Source organism: Physeter macrocephalus, chromosome 5, assembly GCF_002837175.3.
Source record: "Physeter macrocephalus isolate SW-GA chromosome 5, ASM283717v5, whole genome shotgun sequence".
Classification (NCBI taxonomy): Eukaryota; Metazoa; Chordata; class Mammalia; order Artiodactyla; family Physeteridae; genus Physeter; species Physeter macrocephalus.
In genome coordinates, this window is record NC_041218.1 from 14,624,819 (window position 1) to 14,640,986 (window position 16,168).

At 47.3% G+C, this 16,168-nt stretch overlaps 1 protein-coding gene across 10 annotated transcripts in view; it reads left to right on the plus strand.

The window, feature by feature from the left end:
- The window catches only part of HIPK2 (homeodomain interacting protein kinase 2), a 169,310-nt gene that overhangs the window by 139,105 nt on the left and 14,037 nt on the right, over window positions 1-16,168 (plus strand). For 7 of the 10 annotated variants that reach the window (XM_055084802.1, XM_055084803.1, XM_028489686.2 and 4 more), the window contains 6 exons: window positions 441-527; window positions 3,931-4,115; window positions 9,295-9,457; window positions 13,585-13,792; window positions 14,880-15,001; window positions 15,386-15,442. In XM_055084802.1, the coding sequence (XP_054940777.1) occupies window positions 441-527; window positions 3,931-4,115; window positions 9,295-9,457; window positions 13,585-13,792; window positions 14,880-15,001; window positions 15,386-15,442 (822 nt within the window). The remainder of the gene's footprint in view (window positions 1-440; window positions 528-3,930; window positions 4,116-9,294; window positions 9,458-13,584; window positions 13,793-14,879; window positions 15,002-15,385; window positions 15,443-16,168) is intronic. The other 3 variants (XM_028489682.2, XM_028489681.2, XM_028489684.2) reach the window with 3 other exon arrangements.

Below are 16,168 nucleotides of genomic sequence, written 5' to 3' on the forward strand. Positions count from 1 at the left end.
GAATAGTGCCCGGCACATAGGGAGAGCTCTATGTATACGAGTTTGATAAATTAAATTAAATTAACTTTTTAAAACAAGTGGGAAAAGGGCTTCTGCTTTTCCACATATGGAACCTGACCTTATTCCTTACACTTAGGGGAGAATGTAGGGCTATCAGCGTTGTGGCATATCTTGCTCATCTGGGGATCATCCAGACCTGACACAGAGCAGGCCCCCAACAGGTGTTCATGGGAAGGAAGGAAGGAAGAAGGGGGGATGAGTTAGTGTGGAGGATGCAGAGAGGAAGGAATTCGTACGCAGGTCACTCTAAGAGGAATCCTAGTCTCCTTCTCTGAAAGGTGGGGAAAGACCCTCTGGGAGAAGCAGAAGTTGGCAGGTTTGAGTCACAGTGACTAGGAAATAATTCACATTACCAATGGGCTCTTGCCTCTCTTGACCAGACACCAGATGACCATGAAGCAGAGACGGGGATTAAGTCAAAAGAAGCAAGGAAGTACATTTTCAACTGTTTAGATGATATGGCCCAGGTAAGCTCCGTGGGTGAGTATGCAGTGTTAGCCCTTTAAAAACCAAGCACAGCAAGTCTTCTGCGAGAGCAATTCATATAGGATGGCGGGTAGAAATCCACATTACTCAACTGTGGTGGTTGACCTTGACCGTAAACAATGATATGCCAGCCTTAGGAAGAATGCCATTGGGTTTGTGGAACATTTTTAAAACCTTACACCAGGACTTCCCTGGTGGCTCAGTGGTCGAGAATCCGCCTGCCAATGCCGGGGACACGGGTTCAAGCCCTGGTCTGGGAGGATCCCACATGCCGCAGAGCAGCTAAGCCCGTGCGCCACAACGACTGAGCCTGCGCTCTGGAGCTCGCGAGCCACAACTACTGAGCCTGTGTGCCACAACTACTGAAACCCGCGCGCCTAGAACCCGTGCTCCGTGACAAGAGAAGCCACCACAATGAGAAGCATGAGAAGCCCGCGCACCGCAATGAAGAGTAGCCCCTGCTCACCGCAACTAGAGAAAAAAACCCGCGCGCAGCCGCGAAGACCTAACGCAGCCAAAAATAAAAAAATTTTAAAAACCTTACACCAGCTCTTTAAAAATGGCTTTAGTTTATTGGTTCCCAATTGTAAAATAGTACTGCTGCGCAGCCACGAAGACCTAACGCAGCCAAAAATAAAAAAATTTTAAAAACCTTACACCAGCTCTTTAAAAATGGCTTTAGTTTATTGGTTCCCAATTGTAAAATAGTACTGGCCAATCTTCCTGATGTCTTCATGAGAAGAATTCAAGCCCATTAGTACCTTTGAGTTTAATGCCCATGATTAGTTCCCTGGGGCTACCTTAACAAGGGGCCATAAACTTGGTGACTTAAGACAACAACATTTATTCTCTTGCTGTTCTGGAGGCTGGAAGTTTGAAATCACAGTACCAACAGCCCAGGTTCCCTCTGCAGGCTCTAGGAAAAAAGCTGTCCGTGCCTTTCTCCTAGCTTCTGGTGGCCCCTGGCAATCCTCGGTTTCCCTTGACTTGTATCTGCATCCCCCCAGTCTCTGCCTCCTCCTTCATGGGGTCTTCATCCCTATGTTCCCTCTTGGCCCTGTGTCCAAATCTCCCTTCTTTCTCTTATAAAGACGGCAGTCGTTGGATTTATGGCCCACTCTACTCCAATATGACTTTAACTTGGTTGCATCTGCAGAGACCCTACTTCCAAATAAGGTCACATTCACAGGTACCAGGGATGAGGAGTTACATCTTCTGCGAGAATACAATTCAGCCCACTGCACTCAGTCTCTCTCAGCTCACTGGAGGGACCACAGGCTCTCACCTTCGTGCCCAGAGAAAATTCTAGAACGTCACCTATTTTTAGGGTAAAAACTAGTCTGAAATCAGGGCAACCCAAAGTGAGTTTTTCTTCAAAGCAATGAAAAATAAAGCGACAGACCAATTAACACTTAGCACACCTCTTATGGAAGATAAGTGTAACCAAAAATCATGATTCTGCGTAAAGTATACTTGTCAGTTGATTAGAAGCTTAGATTGTCTGAGAAAACCGAAATTGCTTTCCAGCGCATGTCTTGGAAAATATAGAAAGCACCACAAAACAAGGCTTTTAAAGGCCATCCTAGTATAGACTTGCTCTTGGAAGAAAACTCCTGTGTTCAGATGTCCTGCCTGCCTTGGCAGCCCGCGCACCGCAATGAAGAGTAGCCCCTGCTCACCGCAACTAGAGAAAGCCCCTGCGCAGCCACGAAGACCTAACGCAGCCAAAAATAAAAAAATTTTAAAAACCTTACACCAGCTCTTTAAAAATGGCTTTAGTTTATTGGTTCCCAATTGTAAAATAGTACTGGCCAATCTTCCTGATGTCTTCATGAGAAGAATTCAAGCCCATTAGTACCTTTGAGTTTAATGCCCATGATTAGTTCCCTGGGGCTAACTTAACAAGGGGCCATAAACTTGGTGACTTAAGACAACAACATTTATTCTCTTGCTGTTCTGGAGGCTGGAAGTTTGAAATCACAGTACCAACAGCCCAGGTTCCCTCTGCAGGCTCTAGGAAAAAAGCTGTCCGTGCCTTTCTCCTAGCTTCTGGTGGCCCCTGGCAATCCTCGGTTTCCCTTGACTTGTATCTGCATCCCCCCAGTCTCTGCCTCCTCCTTCATGGGGTCTTCATCCCTATGTTCCCTCTTGGCCCTGTGTCCAAATCTCCCTTCTTTCTCTTATAAAGACGGCAGTCGTTGGATTTATGGCCCACTCTACTCCAATATGACTTTAACTTGGTTGCATCTGCAGAGACCCTACTTCCAAATAAGGTCACATTCACAGGTACCAGGGATGAGGAGTTACATCTTCTGCGAGAATACAATTCAGCCCACTGCACTCAGTCTCTCTCAGCTCACTGGAGGGACCACAGGCTCTCACCTTCGTGCCCAGAGAAAATTCTAGAACGTCACCTATTTTTAGGGTAAAAACTAGTCTGAAATCAGGGCAACCCAAAGTGAGTTTTTCTTCAAAGCAATGAAAAATAAAGCGACAGACCAATTAACACTTAGCACACCTCTTATGGAAGATAAGTGTAACCAAAAATCATGATTCTGCGTAAAGTATACTTGTCAGTTGATTAGAAGCTTAGATTGTCTGAGAAAACCGAAATTGCTTTCCAGCGCATGTCTTGGAAAATATAGAAAGCACCACAAAACAAGGCTTTTAAAGGCCATCCTAGTATAGACTTGCTCTTGGAAGAAAACTCCTGTGTTCAGATGTCCTGCCTGCCTTGGCCAGAGGTGATCCCAGCGAACCCAGGGACTTGAATAATTTGGGCCCTAGTTCAGGACCCGCAAGAGGACTGACACACCGTAGGTGTGGGAAGAGGGTGCTGAGGCCCCAACATCTCCCTCGGAAGGTTAAATAAATAAACCTTTTTGCATCTTATTTTTTACTGCTTGGTTGTAATTATTGTTTTTTTTAACTGTGGGGAAATACATGTAGCAAAAATTTTATCCTTTAAACCATTTGTAAGTGTACCATTCAGTAGTATTCCTTGCATTCACAGTGTCACACACTCAGTCGCCAGAACTGTCTTCATCCTGTGGTTCTTTTTAGTGAGGTGTGATGTGAGGTGCATTTCCACCTAAGTGATGAGCAGGGGCCGGGTACCCCCGGCACGTTTATACGTTTGCAGGTGCCGGCAGTGGCCTCTCCCTTCCCCGCGTGCCCTCCGTCTGTCTCTCCTGCAGAGAGAACAGCCGCGCCCGGTGGGCAGTGATGACCCGAGGCTGCGCCTCCCACGGGGCAGACACAGCCTTCCGGGGGTTGGGAAGGGGTGACCGAGAGATTAGGATGGAGCTGCAGGGCGCAAAATAAGAGGGGTCGGGGGAGGGAGGCCGCGCGGGGTCTTGGTAACCTGTCCCCGCTTGCTTTCAGGTGAACATGACGACGGATTTGGAAGGGAGTGACATGTTGGTGGAAAAGGCGGACCGGCGGGAGTTCATCGACCTGTTGAAGAAGATGCTGACCATAGACGCTGATAAGAGAATCACTCCGATCGAGACCCTGAACCACCCCTTTGTCACCATGACACACTTACTCGATTTTCCCCACAGCACACAGTAGGTGTCCCACGCGATGCTTTATTCCAGGGCTCGGCAGACTTTTTCCTGAAAGCCCCAGATAGTAAACATTTGAGGCTTTGCATCCATACGGTCTCTGTCACAGCGGCTCAGCGCTGCCATTAGAGCTGAAAGCAGCTGTAGACGCTACATAAACCGATGAGGGAGGCTGTGTTCCAGTAAAACTATTTATCAAAACAGGTGGCAGCCACATTGGGACCCTGGGCCGAAGTTTTCTTGACACCAAAGAGAGGGAACGGTGGAGCGTGAGAGGGCACGAGGCCGGGTGGGCCGGACCCTGGGGGGTCTGTGCACGAAGCGAGGTGCTCAGAATGGCAGCATCTGTGACGCAAAGCCACGTGCGGGGGCAGAGGTCACGAGTGGACTCGGTCCAGTGTGGATCTGGGTGTGTTCTTTCGTTCGTTCATTCATTCATTCGCTGTGCGGTGTGCTGTGCCAGGGGCTGGAGTATGTGGGGAGCAAAGCAGATGGGACCCCTGCCCACTGGAGCTTACAATCTATAGGAGAGAGGAAGGTACTAAACCAGCGGTCCCCACATATCCAGGATGCTATCAGGGGACACATAGGACGGGGAGAGCATGTAACAAGGGGGCCTTGCTTGGGCCATGGCGGGGAAGACCCGAGGACAGGACCGCCAAAGGAGAGGGAGGTGCCTGGTGGAAAGGCAGGCGAGAGCGGAAGTGGCGTTGCCGTATGGAGACTCCAACACGGGCAGGACCAGCACAGGAGCTGGAGGACGGGGGAGAGATGAGGCCCAGGATAAGCCAGGGGCGGGCCTTCCGTGTTATGGATTTCAGCCTTTCTTCTAAGAGCAGCGGGAAGTCATTAAAGGATTGACGGCAGGGGAATGGCTGGTGAGAGTTGTGTTTAACAGAGATCTGTCTGCTGTCGCTTGATCAAGTCAAATAAGCTTGGAAAAAAATGCCCATCAGATTTGGCAACTTGGAAGTTGTTGGTAACTTAGTGAGAGCTGTTTCAGTGGATGGTAGAAGCAGAAACCAGTTTAGCAGGTTAAAAGATTGAGAGGTAAAGAAATAGATAGTACCCTTTCAAGACGGAAGGCTGGGAAAGGGGAGGGAAAAAATAGAGGGGTGACTAGGGAAGGCCCAAGGGTGGGGTTTCTTTTCATATGGAAGAGACTTCAGCAATTTAAGATGCTGATGGGAAGTGTCTGGTAGCAAGAGCTTAGAGATAAAGGATGCTCAGCAGATGTTTCCCGAGGTAGTGGGAATGACCAGGATGCAGAGGGCAGGTGGAGGACTAGGCCAACACCACGGGACGGGTGGATGGAGGAGGGGCGTGTGGCTGGCGCAGGGAAGGAGAGGTGAGGGGCTTCTTCAGCCGCCTCTGTCTCCTCCTGTTGGGAGCAAGGTGGTGGTGGAAAAGTTTAGGTAGAGGGAGGTGGCAGAGTGAATGGAACAGAGAAATAGAGCAGAACCGTTGAGCGTGGAGGTTGGACATGAATAGCGCGGCTGTAACTGAGCTCCCCAGGTGAAGGCATGGAGAGACATGGAGGGGTGGAGGTAGCTGGGTCCGTCAGGTGGAGTGTTGCCGGGCCGCTAAGAGAAAAAGGTTGACACGGAGTTAGGCGTTGGCAATGGAGCAACTGAAATCCAAAGTGACTGATGGCTGTGGGAGGCTTAGCCAGAGAAGAAAGGAAGTGAAGATGGGAGGGGTCCAAAGAGACTGAGCGGTCTGATCAGCTCAAAGATCGGTTAGTATAGTAACAGTCAAATAAGCCAGATGGGTAGAAAACGTGACCAGATGGGAGGCTTGAATTTCTGTTTGGGGGAAGCGAAGCAGTTTCCAGTTGGACAGTCTAAGGAATGGGTGGCTGGAATTGACAACAGGTCACTGGAGGTGAGAAGGAACTAAGAAGGCAGGATGTCTGACGAGGAGTCAGGGTGACCTCTGAAGTCTCCCAGGTGGGCAGGACTGAGCTAGTGGCCCAGGCCTCGGTGAAATGAGGAGGAAAGAAAAGACGTGAGGCTGTGCGGCCTGAGAACGGGAGAGAGTAGTAGGAGGCACCATAACAAAGTACCACTGAGTGGCTGAGTGTCCTAAACAGCAGACATTTATTTTCTCATCATTCTAGAAGCCCAAGATCTAGGTGTTTGGCAGAGTTGGCTTTTTCTGTGGCCTCTCTTCTTGGCTTACACATGGCTGTCTTCTGCTTGTGTCTTCACATGGCCTGCCTTTTATGCATGTCTGTGTCCTAATTTCCTCCTCCTTCTAAGGAATTGGATTAGGACCCACCCTAATGACCTCGTTTTACCTCTTTAAAGATCCCATCTCCAAATTCAGTCACATTCTTAAGTACGGGGGGGATTAGAACTTTAACTTAATGTGAATTTGGGGAGCACAGTTCAGCCTATAACAGAGTAATGAGAGATAGCACTTCAGCCTCTCGACCCCGAGGCGCTTGGGATGTGAAAGAATAAACAAACAGTCACCTCCCTGGGTGTCTGCTGGGAGAAGCAGGGTGCTCGAGAGAGCAGCAGATTTTAGATAGGGTCAGGAGGGAGAGGGAATACATGGGAAGAGGCCGCGGATCAGAGACAGCTGCAGGTCACCATGGGCCCTGCCATGGCCACAATCAGATTGGGCTGATTAAAGGCTGGATTTGACCTTAACCAGCATATGAGAAAGGATGGTGTGGCACCTACCATGGGCGGTGCTTCCTCAATTTTAGGTCTATTCCTTTTTAGCTGTTGTTGAGCAAGTCAAATTGTATTGCAACGACCAGACATTGCCTCTAATTTAGAAGCACGTTTGAAACAACCAAACTCCTGTATAAAGAATGAACTTGGACCCATCCCTTGCATACTCTCATTACGGGATTTGCCCTTTTTCTGGGTGTGGTAGGGGTAAGTCAAGGGGTGTCAGTCTATACCACAAAAGAAAGGCAAACTTGGTGATTTACTGGATAGGGCCCCATAAGATCAGTCTTTGCGTTTTCGGGGTGAAGTGGGATGACTGAGAAACAGCCATAGGTAGGAGATGGAGGGGTGCCGACTAGAGGGCTCCCGTTACCATCTGCACCAAGTCAGTGAGACAGTCCCCTGCATAAAGTTAGGGGCTTGGTTGAATGACCTCAGGGTGCTGCCTGTCTCTGGGTTCTGTAAGGAAACAGATATAGGATGCTTCACCCTATATATGTGGGATGAAGACCAAGTGTGGAATCCATGGGCATCAGCTTCCCATTCAGAACTTGGGGTGAGACCAAGAGAAGCACTGACAACTTAGGTTTCAGAAAATAAGCCTCGGAAGGAAAGAAGGGCCTTTGCGCATACCCAGGCTTACCCGAGAGTAGGCCTGATCCCCAGGTAACCCTGGAACTTGTTGGGCAGACCGTGGAGAACTCTGGGGCTAGAAGAAACCTCCAGGCTACCCCACTCCCCTGCTAGAGACCCCACCTCTGGGGCTTGGCCAGGGTTACCCCAACATCCAGATTAACAGGTGAAAGAGACTCCACTCATTTCTCCATGCGAGGATTCTAGTGCACAGATTCCTTAAAAACCATTCTCAGAATTAACCCAACGTGAAAGTGCTTTCCTCTAACTGAAACTAAAAAACTCAGACCATTTCAGTTAGAAGATTCTGAGTCTAAAAGCTTTGTGTTGAATTGTCAGAAAACCGTTGATGCATTAAATACAGTCCAAAAAGAACACAAAATCTGTTGTTTCATTCCTGCAGCCTCCATGTGAAAGCACTTAGCTTGATACTTAGTAGATGCTCAAAACATGTTGGCATTACCAGCATTAGTAAGTGTTTTTAGCTCTCGGTTACCGGAGAAAACGTTTTCCTTCCTCTCCAGGGTTGTCAGCAAATGTTTATTTAGTGTGCATTGTGTAGCCAGTGTAAGTAGTCATTAACTCAGAAAGAATGTCTGAGTCAGTTCAGAACATCTTTCATGGAGAGGATGTTTTGGGATAGCCCACAAGCACCTGCTTGGCCCAGAATATAACTTACCTATAGTATGTAGAAACAGTATGCATTTGTAATCTTAAAATAGTAGAATTTTATATTGTTATTAAACTATTTATAATTAAAATAAGTATTTTAAATTGAAATTTAATATTCATTATCTTGAATATTACCATTTGAGGAAAATTAAGTTTAATTAGTAGAAGACACAAGTGAATGAAAAACAATGTATAAATTCGAAAGGACACTATATGGTGGATTTTCAAAAACTTGGTCAAGGCCACTCGTGGCTTTCCTTGTCCTTGATGCTGGTGTCAGCAACACTTTTATACTTGACTTTCATAATTAGAGTTTTGTTTTGATTCACAAATGCAATGGAGGAAGATAAAGAGGAAGAGAAATTTTACTTCATGTAACTGGGCAAGAATTAGAACACTGAGAGGCAGAATGAAGGAAGGTAAAGAGAACGTACATGTGTATGTGAAGACTGCCAATACTTAGCTCTTGATCTTGGCAAATTACCCATCCTCCGTCTGCTTCAGCCTTACTCATAAAATAGGGCCAACAGTCCTATCTCTTCCCCTGGTGGTTGCTGTAGGACTGAATGAGACAGTGCTTGCAAACAGCTACCACACTGTCAGTAAAGTTAGCCACCAGCAGTAATCATTAAAATCCTTGTTCTCATTCCATACACACTCCAGGGAGGAACAAGAGTGGCAAGAGGTCCCGATACCGGGTTGGCTAGTTCCTTGGCTGACCCCTAGATGGCGCTAGTGCCCTAGACTAGCTGGGAAGGGTAAGCACAAGGACGGTGGAGGCAGGTCATCAACTGCCCTTCAGCGCTCCCAATCAGAGAACTTACACGTTTGTGTAAGGGCCAGAAACCACCTTGAAAGCTGAGAATGAGCAGTGAAGGTGGAGGCAGATCAGCAGCATGAGGAAATGCAGTGAGAGCCAAGAGGTCTGTCGTGCTGATGGAGAACCTTTACCCACCAGGATGGGGAGAAGAGGTAGTGAGACAATGGAGGGATTCATCTAAATACCACCGACTCTTGCAAATGCAGACGCTGCGTGCGAAATCCAGGAAATTGAGACCTAACGTGAAGTGTCCCGGTTGTTTTGTTTATTAGATTAACTGTTCTCTCTTTTTCTCTCTCCATTTTCTGCCCTGTATCCACCTTACCCTCTTGTCTTCCCCTAATGCCTCTGCCTCTGCCTTTTGCATGAACAGCGTCAAATCATGTTTCCAGAACATGGAGATTTGCAAGCGTCGGGTGAACATGTATGACACGGTAAACCAGAGCAAAACGCCTTTCATCACACATGTGGCCCCCAGCACATCCACCAACCTGACCATGACCTTCAACAACCAGCTGAACACCGTCCACAACCAGGTGAGTGAGGAGCGGAGGGGAAGGCAGGCGGGGCTGATAGTGTCAGGAATTACACTTCCCACCAAACCGAGTCAGGAGACAAAACTCCTCCGGTATCACGTACAACAGACGAACTCCCTGTGCTGTCACGTTCAACTCCGTGAGAAAGTGTTTGTTCCCAAGGTTATTTCCTTTGAGAATCCCAGGCACTCTTCGTATTGACTACTGGCTCATCGAAAGTTCCCAGAAATGACTCACTAAGGGAGTTACTTCTGAGATGGTACCTCTTCCTGCTCTCCTGTCTTGATGTGGGAATAAGGTAAAGGAGATGCTGTGATCCTTTTATGACTGACGTCTGCCTGATAAAGAATTCTAGAACTGGAAGGGATGGTGGCGGTCGTCCGGCTCAGGCCCCTGCTCCTGGTGTCCACGCTGCTGGATCCACATGATCTCCTTTCAAGACAGATAAAACCTGTCCTTTTCCAGTTCTTGGGGAAAATCAATTCATCAGTCTTGTCACCAGCATTCCAGCAGTTAGAACTAAAAAGGGACCGGGGAACTGAGGTTTTCTTCCCACAGCTTTTCAACCTTTTGCAGAAAATTAGCAGAATCTAGCACCTAATACACGGCTCGAAATATGGATGACACCCAGGAAATATTTACTGAATGAATAATCCCCAGGTCCCCACTCAGGCTGCCTCTGGTATCTAAGAGACCTTTACTTTTATTCCCACCAACCAGCCTTACCAGTTCCACCAAATAAACGTCCCTAGATTTTTTTCAGTCTTAATGTCAATCTTTAATGAAAACAGCACACCTCTGTGTGTGTGTGTGTGTGTGTGTGTGTGTGTGTGTGTGTGTACCCCACCCCATAGGAAAGGAGTGTATATGTTCTAATCCTGAAGTGTGAATATTCTGCCTGGCCATCTACTCTTTTCCGACAGGTCCCCTACTCCCAGCTTTACCTCCCAGCCTGTCCTCCCCTTCTGCCTCAACTCTAGGAGAGGCTGCCTGGAATCTGCTGCCCCCTGGGGGCCCTTGGTGTTCTTACAATTCTCCTTAGTGGGAAGAGCTAATGTTCTCTACAGCCTGGAGTCCAGAATAATAAACATTCCCACCCAGTGCCTTGCTCAGTCCTCAGGCTAAGGCAGCCACAGCCAGTCAGGTGAACTCCTTGGCAAAATATACAGAGCACATCTGTGTGTGTGTGTGTGTGTGTGTGTGTGTGTGTGTGTGTGTACCCCACCCCATAGGAAAGGAGTGTATATGTTCTAATCCTGAAGTGTGAATATTCTGCCTGGCCATCTACTCTTTTCCGACAGGTCCCCTACTCCCAGCTTTACCTCCCAGCCTGTCCTCCCCTTCTGCCTCAACTCTAGGAGAGGCTGCCTGGAATCTGCTGCCCCCTGGGGGCCCTTGGTGTTCTTACAATTCTCCTTAGTGGGAAGAGCTAATGTTCTCTACAGCCTGGAGTCCAGAATAATAAACATTCCCACCCAGTGCCTTGCTCAGTCCTCAGGCTAAGGCAGCCACAGCCAGTCAGGTGAACTCCTTGGCAAAATATCACCGTGGTTTTGTTCTTCATCACCAGAGCCCCATCACAGTGAGTGGGCTATCTTGCTGGTGCCGTAAGCAGGGAGAGTAGCAGATACGTTGAAATGGGAAGGTTGGCCTAACTGTGAGGAAGGAGGGCCAGACTAAGATGCATAGACAGTATTCATTAGGCAGCAACTGGAGATTTTTGAGCAGGGCTGTGGTGACATGCACAAAGTAGTCTTTTGGAAAGAGTGTTCTAGCCTCTGTGTCCAAGAAGAATTGGAAGAGAAGAAGTGGAGGCCAGAACATCACTAGTCAGGGCCTCACAGGTCCCAGGCACCAGGACAGGCCTCAGCTAAGGAAGTAGTGATTAAAAAGAGGGTTCCCACTGGGGACATTTCGGAGGAAGGAGCAGCAGGACCCGCGACTGGCCAGAAGGGGGAGCAGTTGAGCACCAGCGTGGGAACCTGGAGGGTGCCCTGAAGAGGGAAGCCCAGAGGCAGGAAGATGTGAGGAGGGTCTGGTCTCCGGTGTGTAGAGTGCAAGCAGGTGGTGGGAAGTGTGTATGTGGGGAAGCCTCCCGGAGAGGTGAGGCCATGGAGAGAACAAAGAGGAAACACAAGTCGTGCCATCAGTAGCAGCACAGATGCTGGCCCAGTACAGACGACTGTATATAAGACAGATAAACAACAAGGACCTACTGTATAGCACAGGGAACTATATTCAGTACCTTTTAGTAACCTATAACGGAAAAGAATATGAAAAAGAATACACACACACACACACACACACACACATACACATACACATATATATATATAACTGAATCACTTTGCTGTGCACCAGAAACTGACACAGCATTGTAAATGAACTATACTTAAATTAAAAAAAAAAAAATTAGATTGGCCAAAAAGTTCGTTCAGGTTCGTAAGATCTTATGGAAAATGCAAACGAACTTTTTGGCCAACTCAATAAAAGATGCTGGCCCACACGTGTCACACATGCATTCCCAGTCACACTGGGAGGTCGACTGTGTGGTGCTGCAAAAACAGACACTTATTGTTACAATAATATCTTAAAATCTAAACATGGGCGCCAAATAATTTAGTGATTACTTTCAAATTATTTTGCTTTGCACTGAAATTCAGCATCAAATATAAGTATAAAAATCATGGGGCTTCCCTGGTGGCGCAGTGGTTGCGCGTCCGCCTGCCGATGCAGAGGAACCGGGTTCGCGCCCCGGTCTGGGAGGATCCCACATGCCGCGGAGCGGCTGGGCCCGTGAGCCATGGCCGCTGGGCCTGCGCGTCCGGAGCCTGTGCTCCGCAACGGGAGAGGCCGCAGCAGAGGGAGGCCCGCATACCACAAAAAAAAAAAAACAAAACAAAAATCATGTAAAATGAGACTTTATCCTTGTTATCAAATTTGACACACATGCATACCCTTCTTGAAATTCTAATTTTGTATGTGTCCACGATATCCTTGTGGCTCTTTCCCTCCTTACTTTTTCAGTCCTTGTAACCTCTAATGGCAAAGCCTCTTATAAACAAGGTTGAATTTGAAGCCATAGGTAACTCCACCTATCTTGCTAAAGGATCAGCATGAAAAAGACTAAGATGGGGTGAAACTGGAGAATTCCAATTTAGAATTTCTTTTCCTTCCGTGCGTGGCTTTGCTTCACATGGAATTTCAGTCTCAAATGCTGTCTCTTTCTGGAAGAGAAAGGAAAGAGAACATAACTTCAGTATCTGTCTAACCCATCTCCATTTAAGTTCTCTTGACCCACTGGCATCTTTTCTCCCTGCCTTCCAGCTTCAGTAGCTGAACACCAGCATGAGAATGCACCAAATTCCAACAAGTAACCCCAGCCTCAGCATGTCCCTCTCCGTCTCTATTTCTGCAGCGTATTTCTTTACAGTAACGGTGCTCTGCAGACATCTCAGGGCATCTGTAAACAGTGCTGCCCTTAGACCTGAGAAAAAGGGCCCCCTGCCTGGGCCCTCCCCAGGTATGTGTGCTTCCATGCCAAGCTCTGGGTACCTGGCACCCCAGGCTTGGTTTCATCCTCCCCAGTATGGACTGTACCACCAAGTCCAAATACGTGCGCCCAAAAGCCCTCAAGTTGTGGGACAGAGCTGGGACAGGGAGAGAAGGAAGGCAGGCATTCAGCTCCACGTTCCAGTGGCCAAGCCAAGGAATCCAAGAGGGATTCAAACTCAAACCCAGTCTTCCAGGTGGTTATGAAAGTGTACCTGTCCAAGTGGAAGGGCAGAACATAAGTCCTTTAGCCGATTTTTAGCTTTGCAGTATTGAGACATGATATGCAGGCGTCCATTTGCATTTGCAGGCCCCATAAATGTTAGGAACAGGCCCGAACGTAAGCACCGAAGGTGGTTCTGTGTCTCATGGGGCTGCAGGTGCCTGCTTTTCCCTGAGACTTTCCAACTGTATTTCCACTCCCCTCTGGTTTTGCTTTTTTGCTCTTGGTTTTCATTTGTTTGTTTGCTCTTCTTTGAGTTCATTTATTTGATTTAGATTCGTGTCTCCCAACATGCCATCTCCCTCATTTTTTATTTGTGTTTATTTTTGTTTAATCCCCACCATTGCTTTAGGCTCCCACCTCCACCAGTGCCACTATTTCCTTAGCCAATCCTGAAGTCTCCATACTAAACTACCAATCTGCACTCTACCAGCCCTCAGCGGCATCCATGGCTGCGGTGGCCCAGCGGAGCATGCCCCTGCAGACGGGAGCGGCCCAGATCTGTGCCCGGCCCGACCCCTTCCAGCAAGCGCTCATCGTGTGTCCACCCGGCTTCCAAGGTAAGGCTGAGCGGACACAGCCTCTCACCTGCTTCCAAGAGGACCACCTCTGGGGCGCCGGCCCCCAAACTCTTCTGTCCTGCTAAAGCCCTCTTCATTTCTTTTGGTGAGAGCCCTGGCATCACTGAACTTGAGGGCCCCCCGTACTGCGGCGGCCCGCCTAGAAACAGTGGGACTTACGTTTCAGCACCAAGTCAGCGCCTTGTTATTCTCATCACCTGCCAGTGGTTTCGTCCCAGGCCCAGCTGCTGTCTGTAAATCAGCACATTGTGTGTGTTCCCAATGTTATGCTGATGTCAGCTCTTGCATTTCCTCACATGGAATATCCTCTGTGTGGCTTATCTATAAAAAATTGCCGATCTCCGACAGCCAACTAGTCCCAGTTCTTGTGAAGAATATAAATCTGTCTGAAAAGCATTTCCTGGATACCACCCCCCGACCACGTGCCCACCAGGTGATCCTTTGACCATGCACCCCGGCACTCTTCTCCTGAAAATTCTAAGCTGGAGTTGACTGCTTGGTTACAGTTTACACAGAAAGCTCAAGAATTTGTTTCTGAAACCCTCCTGGTGTAAGTCTACGTGGTTCAGTCGAATCAGTGCAATTCCAGCCGCCTCACTCCTCCCCCAGGGCCTGGCTTTGACATACGCAGATATATCTTCATGTCAAAAGCAGTTGTTTTCCTGCTGTAATTTGCCAGCATAACTGTTCCACTTTTGGCTTTAAAGATTCCTTAATTTGATCTAGTCTTTGAAAACATTCAAGGCTGTTTTCGTGGTTTTTTTAAATTTTAAGTTAGAGGGAATTCCCTGGAGGTCCAGTGGTTAGGTCTCCGTGCTTTCACTGCCAAGGGTCCGGGTTCAATCCCTGGTCGGGGAAGTAAGATCCCGCAAGCCATGCGGCATGGCCAAAAGAAAAAAAAAATTTTTTTTTTCAGTTAGAAACTAAAGGGGACACTTCCAAAGGACCAGGCGGTATCTAGTGCCAAGGGAAGCAGAGAGCTGACACAGCGGGCTAGGAAGGTGCTCCTCGTCCAGCTGTTTCCAGGCACTTAGCCCTTTTCCCCCTTGCCCGTTGTCTGGACTAGGATTGCAGGCCTCTCCCTCTAAGCATGCTGGCTACTCTGTGAGAATGGAAAACGCAGTTCCCATCGTCACTCAAGCCCCAGGAGCTCAGCCTCTTCAGATCCAACCAGGTCTGCTTGCCCAGGTAATTCTTTCTTTATTATTACTGGTATTACCATGATCCATGTTAATGTGGTTCACAAAAGAGCTGTTTCTTCGCTAATTCCCTCCCTGGCAATGAGTTAGATGCTTCAAATCATTAGAATATATCAGTAATATTCTGAATGATCCCCAGGTGAATTACCTTCCTAAGTATCTAGCTTACAATTACAAGAAGAAATTTAGACACAGGGAGAGTCTGGGGAAATTATCATTGTATCTTTGAAATGCAAATTAATATGGGAGACCTAGGGTTTAATCCTAACTCTCTGTGACCCAAGGCAAGTCAGTTAGCATTTCTTCCTTGTAAAATTGAAATTATGTTTTTAAAGCCAAAAAGAGCCTTGGAGATTATCTCTTTGTTTTATAGTTGAAAACCAGGATCACAGAAGCTTTGGGATGGAACCTTCCTTATCTGTTCACACAGGTACTCTGATAGATTCTTAGAATGAAATCACAGAGGTGAAACTGGTTGAAAATTTGTAAAGTGTTGTGGAAATTTTAGGTAACCATAGTGGTGTAATGATAGCAGTAATCAATCCTTAATGTCACTTGAACCTTGATAACAAATACACCCTCATTATGCCAGGCACTTTACAGTTGTTATTGATTTAATCCCCACAACATAGTAAGGTATTTGTCTCCTTTTGACAAATAGGGGAAATGAAGCACAAGCACTGGCTCAAAGTCACACGGCAATTAGGTGGCAGAACCAGAACAGAAACCCAAGACACCAGCATCTGCATTTTAACCACCATGCTCTACTGTTTCTGTTGTTGGGTGTCAAGGACAGCTTGACCAAAATGTTGTTAGTTTAGAAGCACTTTTGTTTTTAAACAAAGTTGGTTCCCAAAGACACTTACTTATGGTGTCTTTTGTTGAATAGAAGTTTGGGGTTTTAATTTTAATATAGTCAAATTGCATAGGTCTATTTTGGACTCACTCTATTCTATTCCATTGTCCTCTCCAATATCCTATTGTCTTAACTATTATGACTTTAATATATGTCTGGTATCTGGTCAGAAAAGCCCTGCTCCTATATTGTTCTTCAAAATTTCGCTGTCTATTCTTAACCCTTCGCTTTTCCATGTGAATTTTATCATCACCTTTACATAAGAATTTTGGTTCCAAAACAAGCCAAAACAAAACCCAA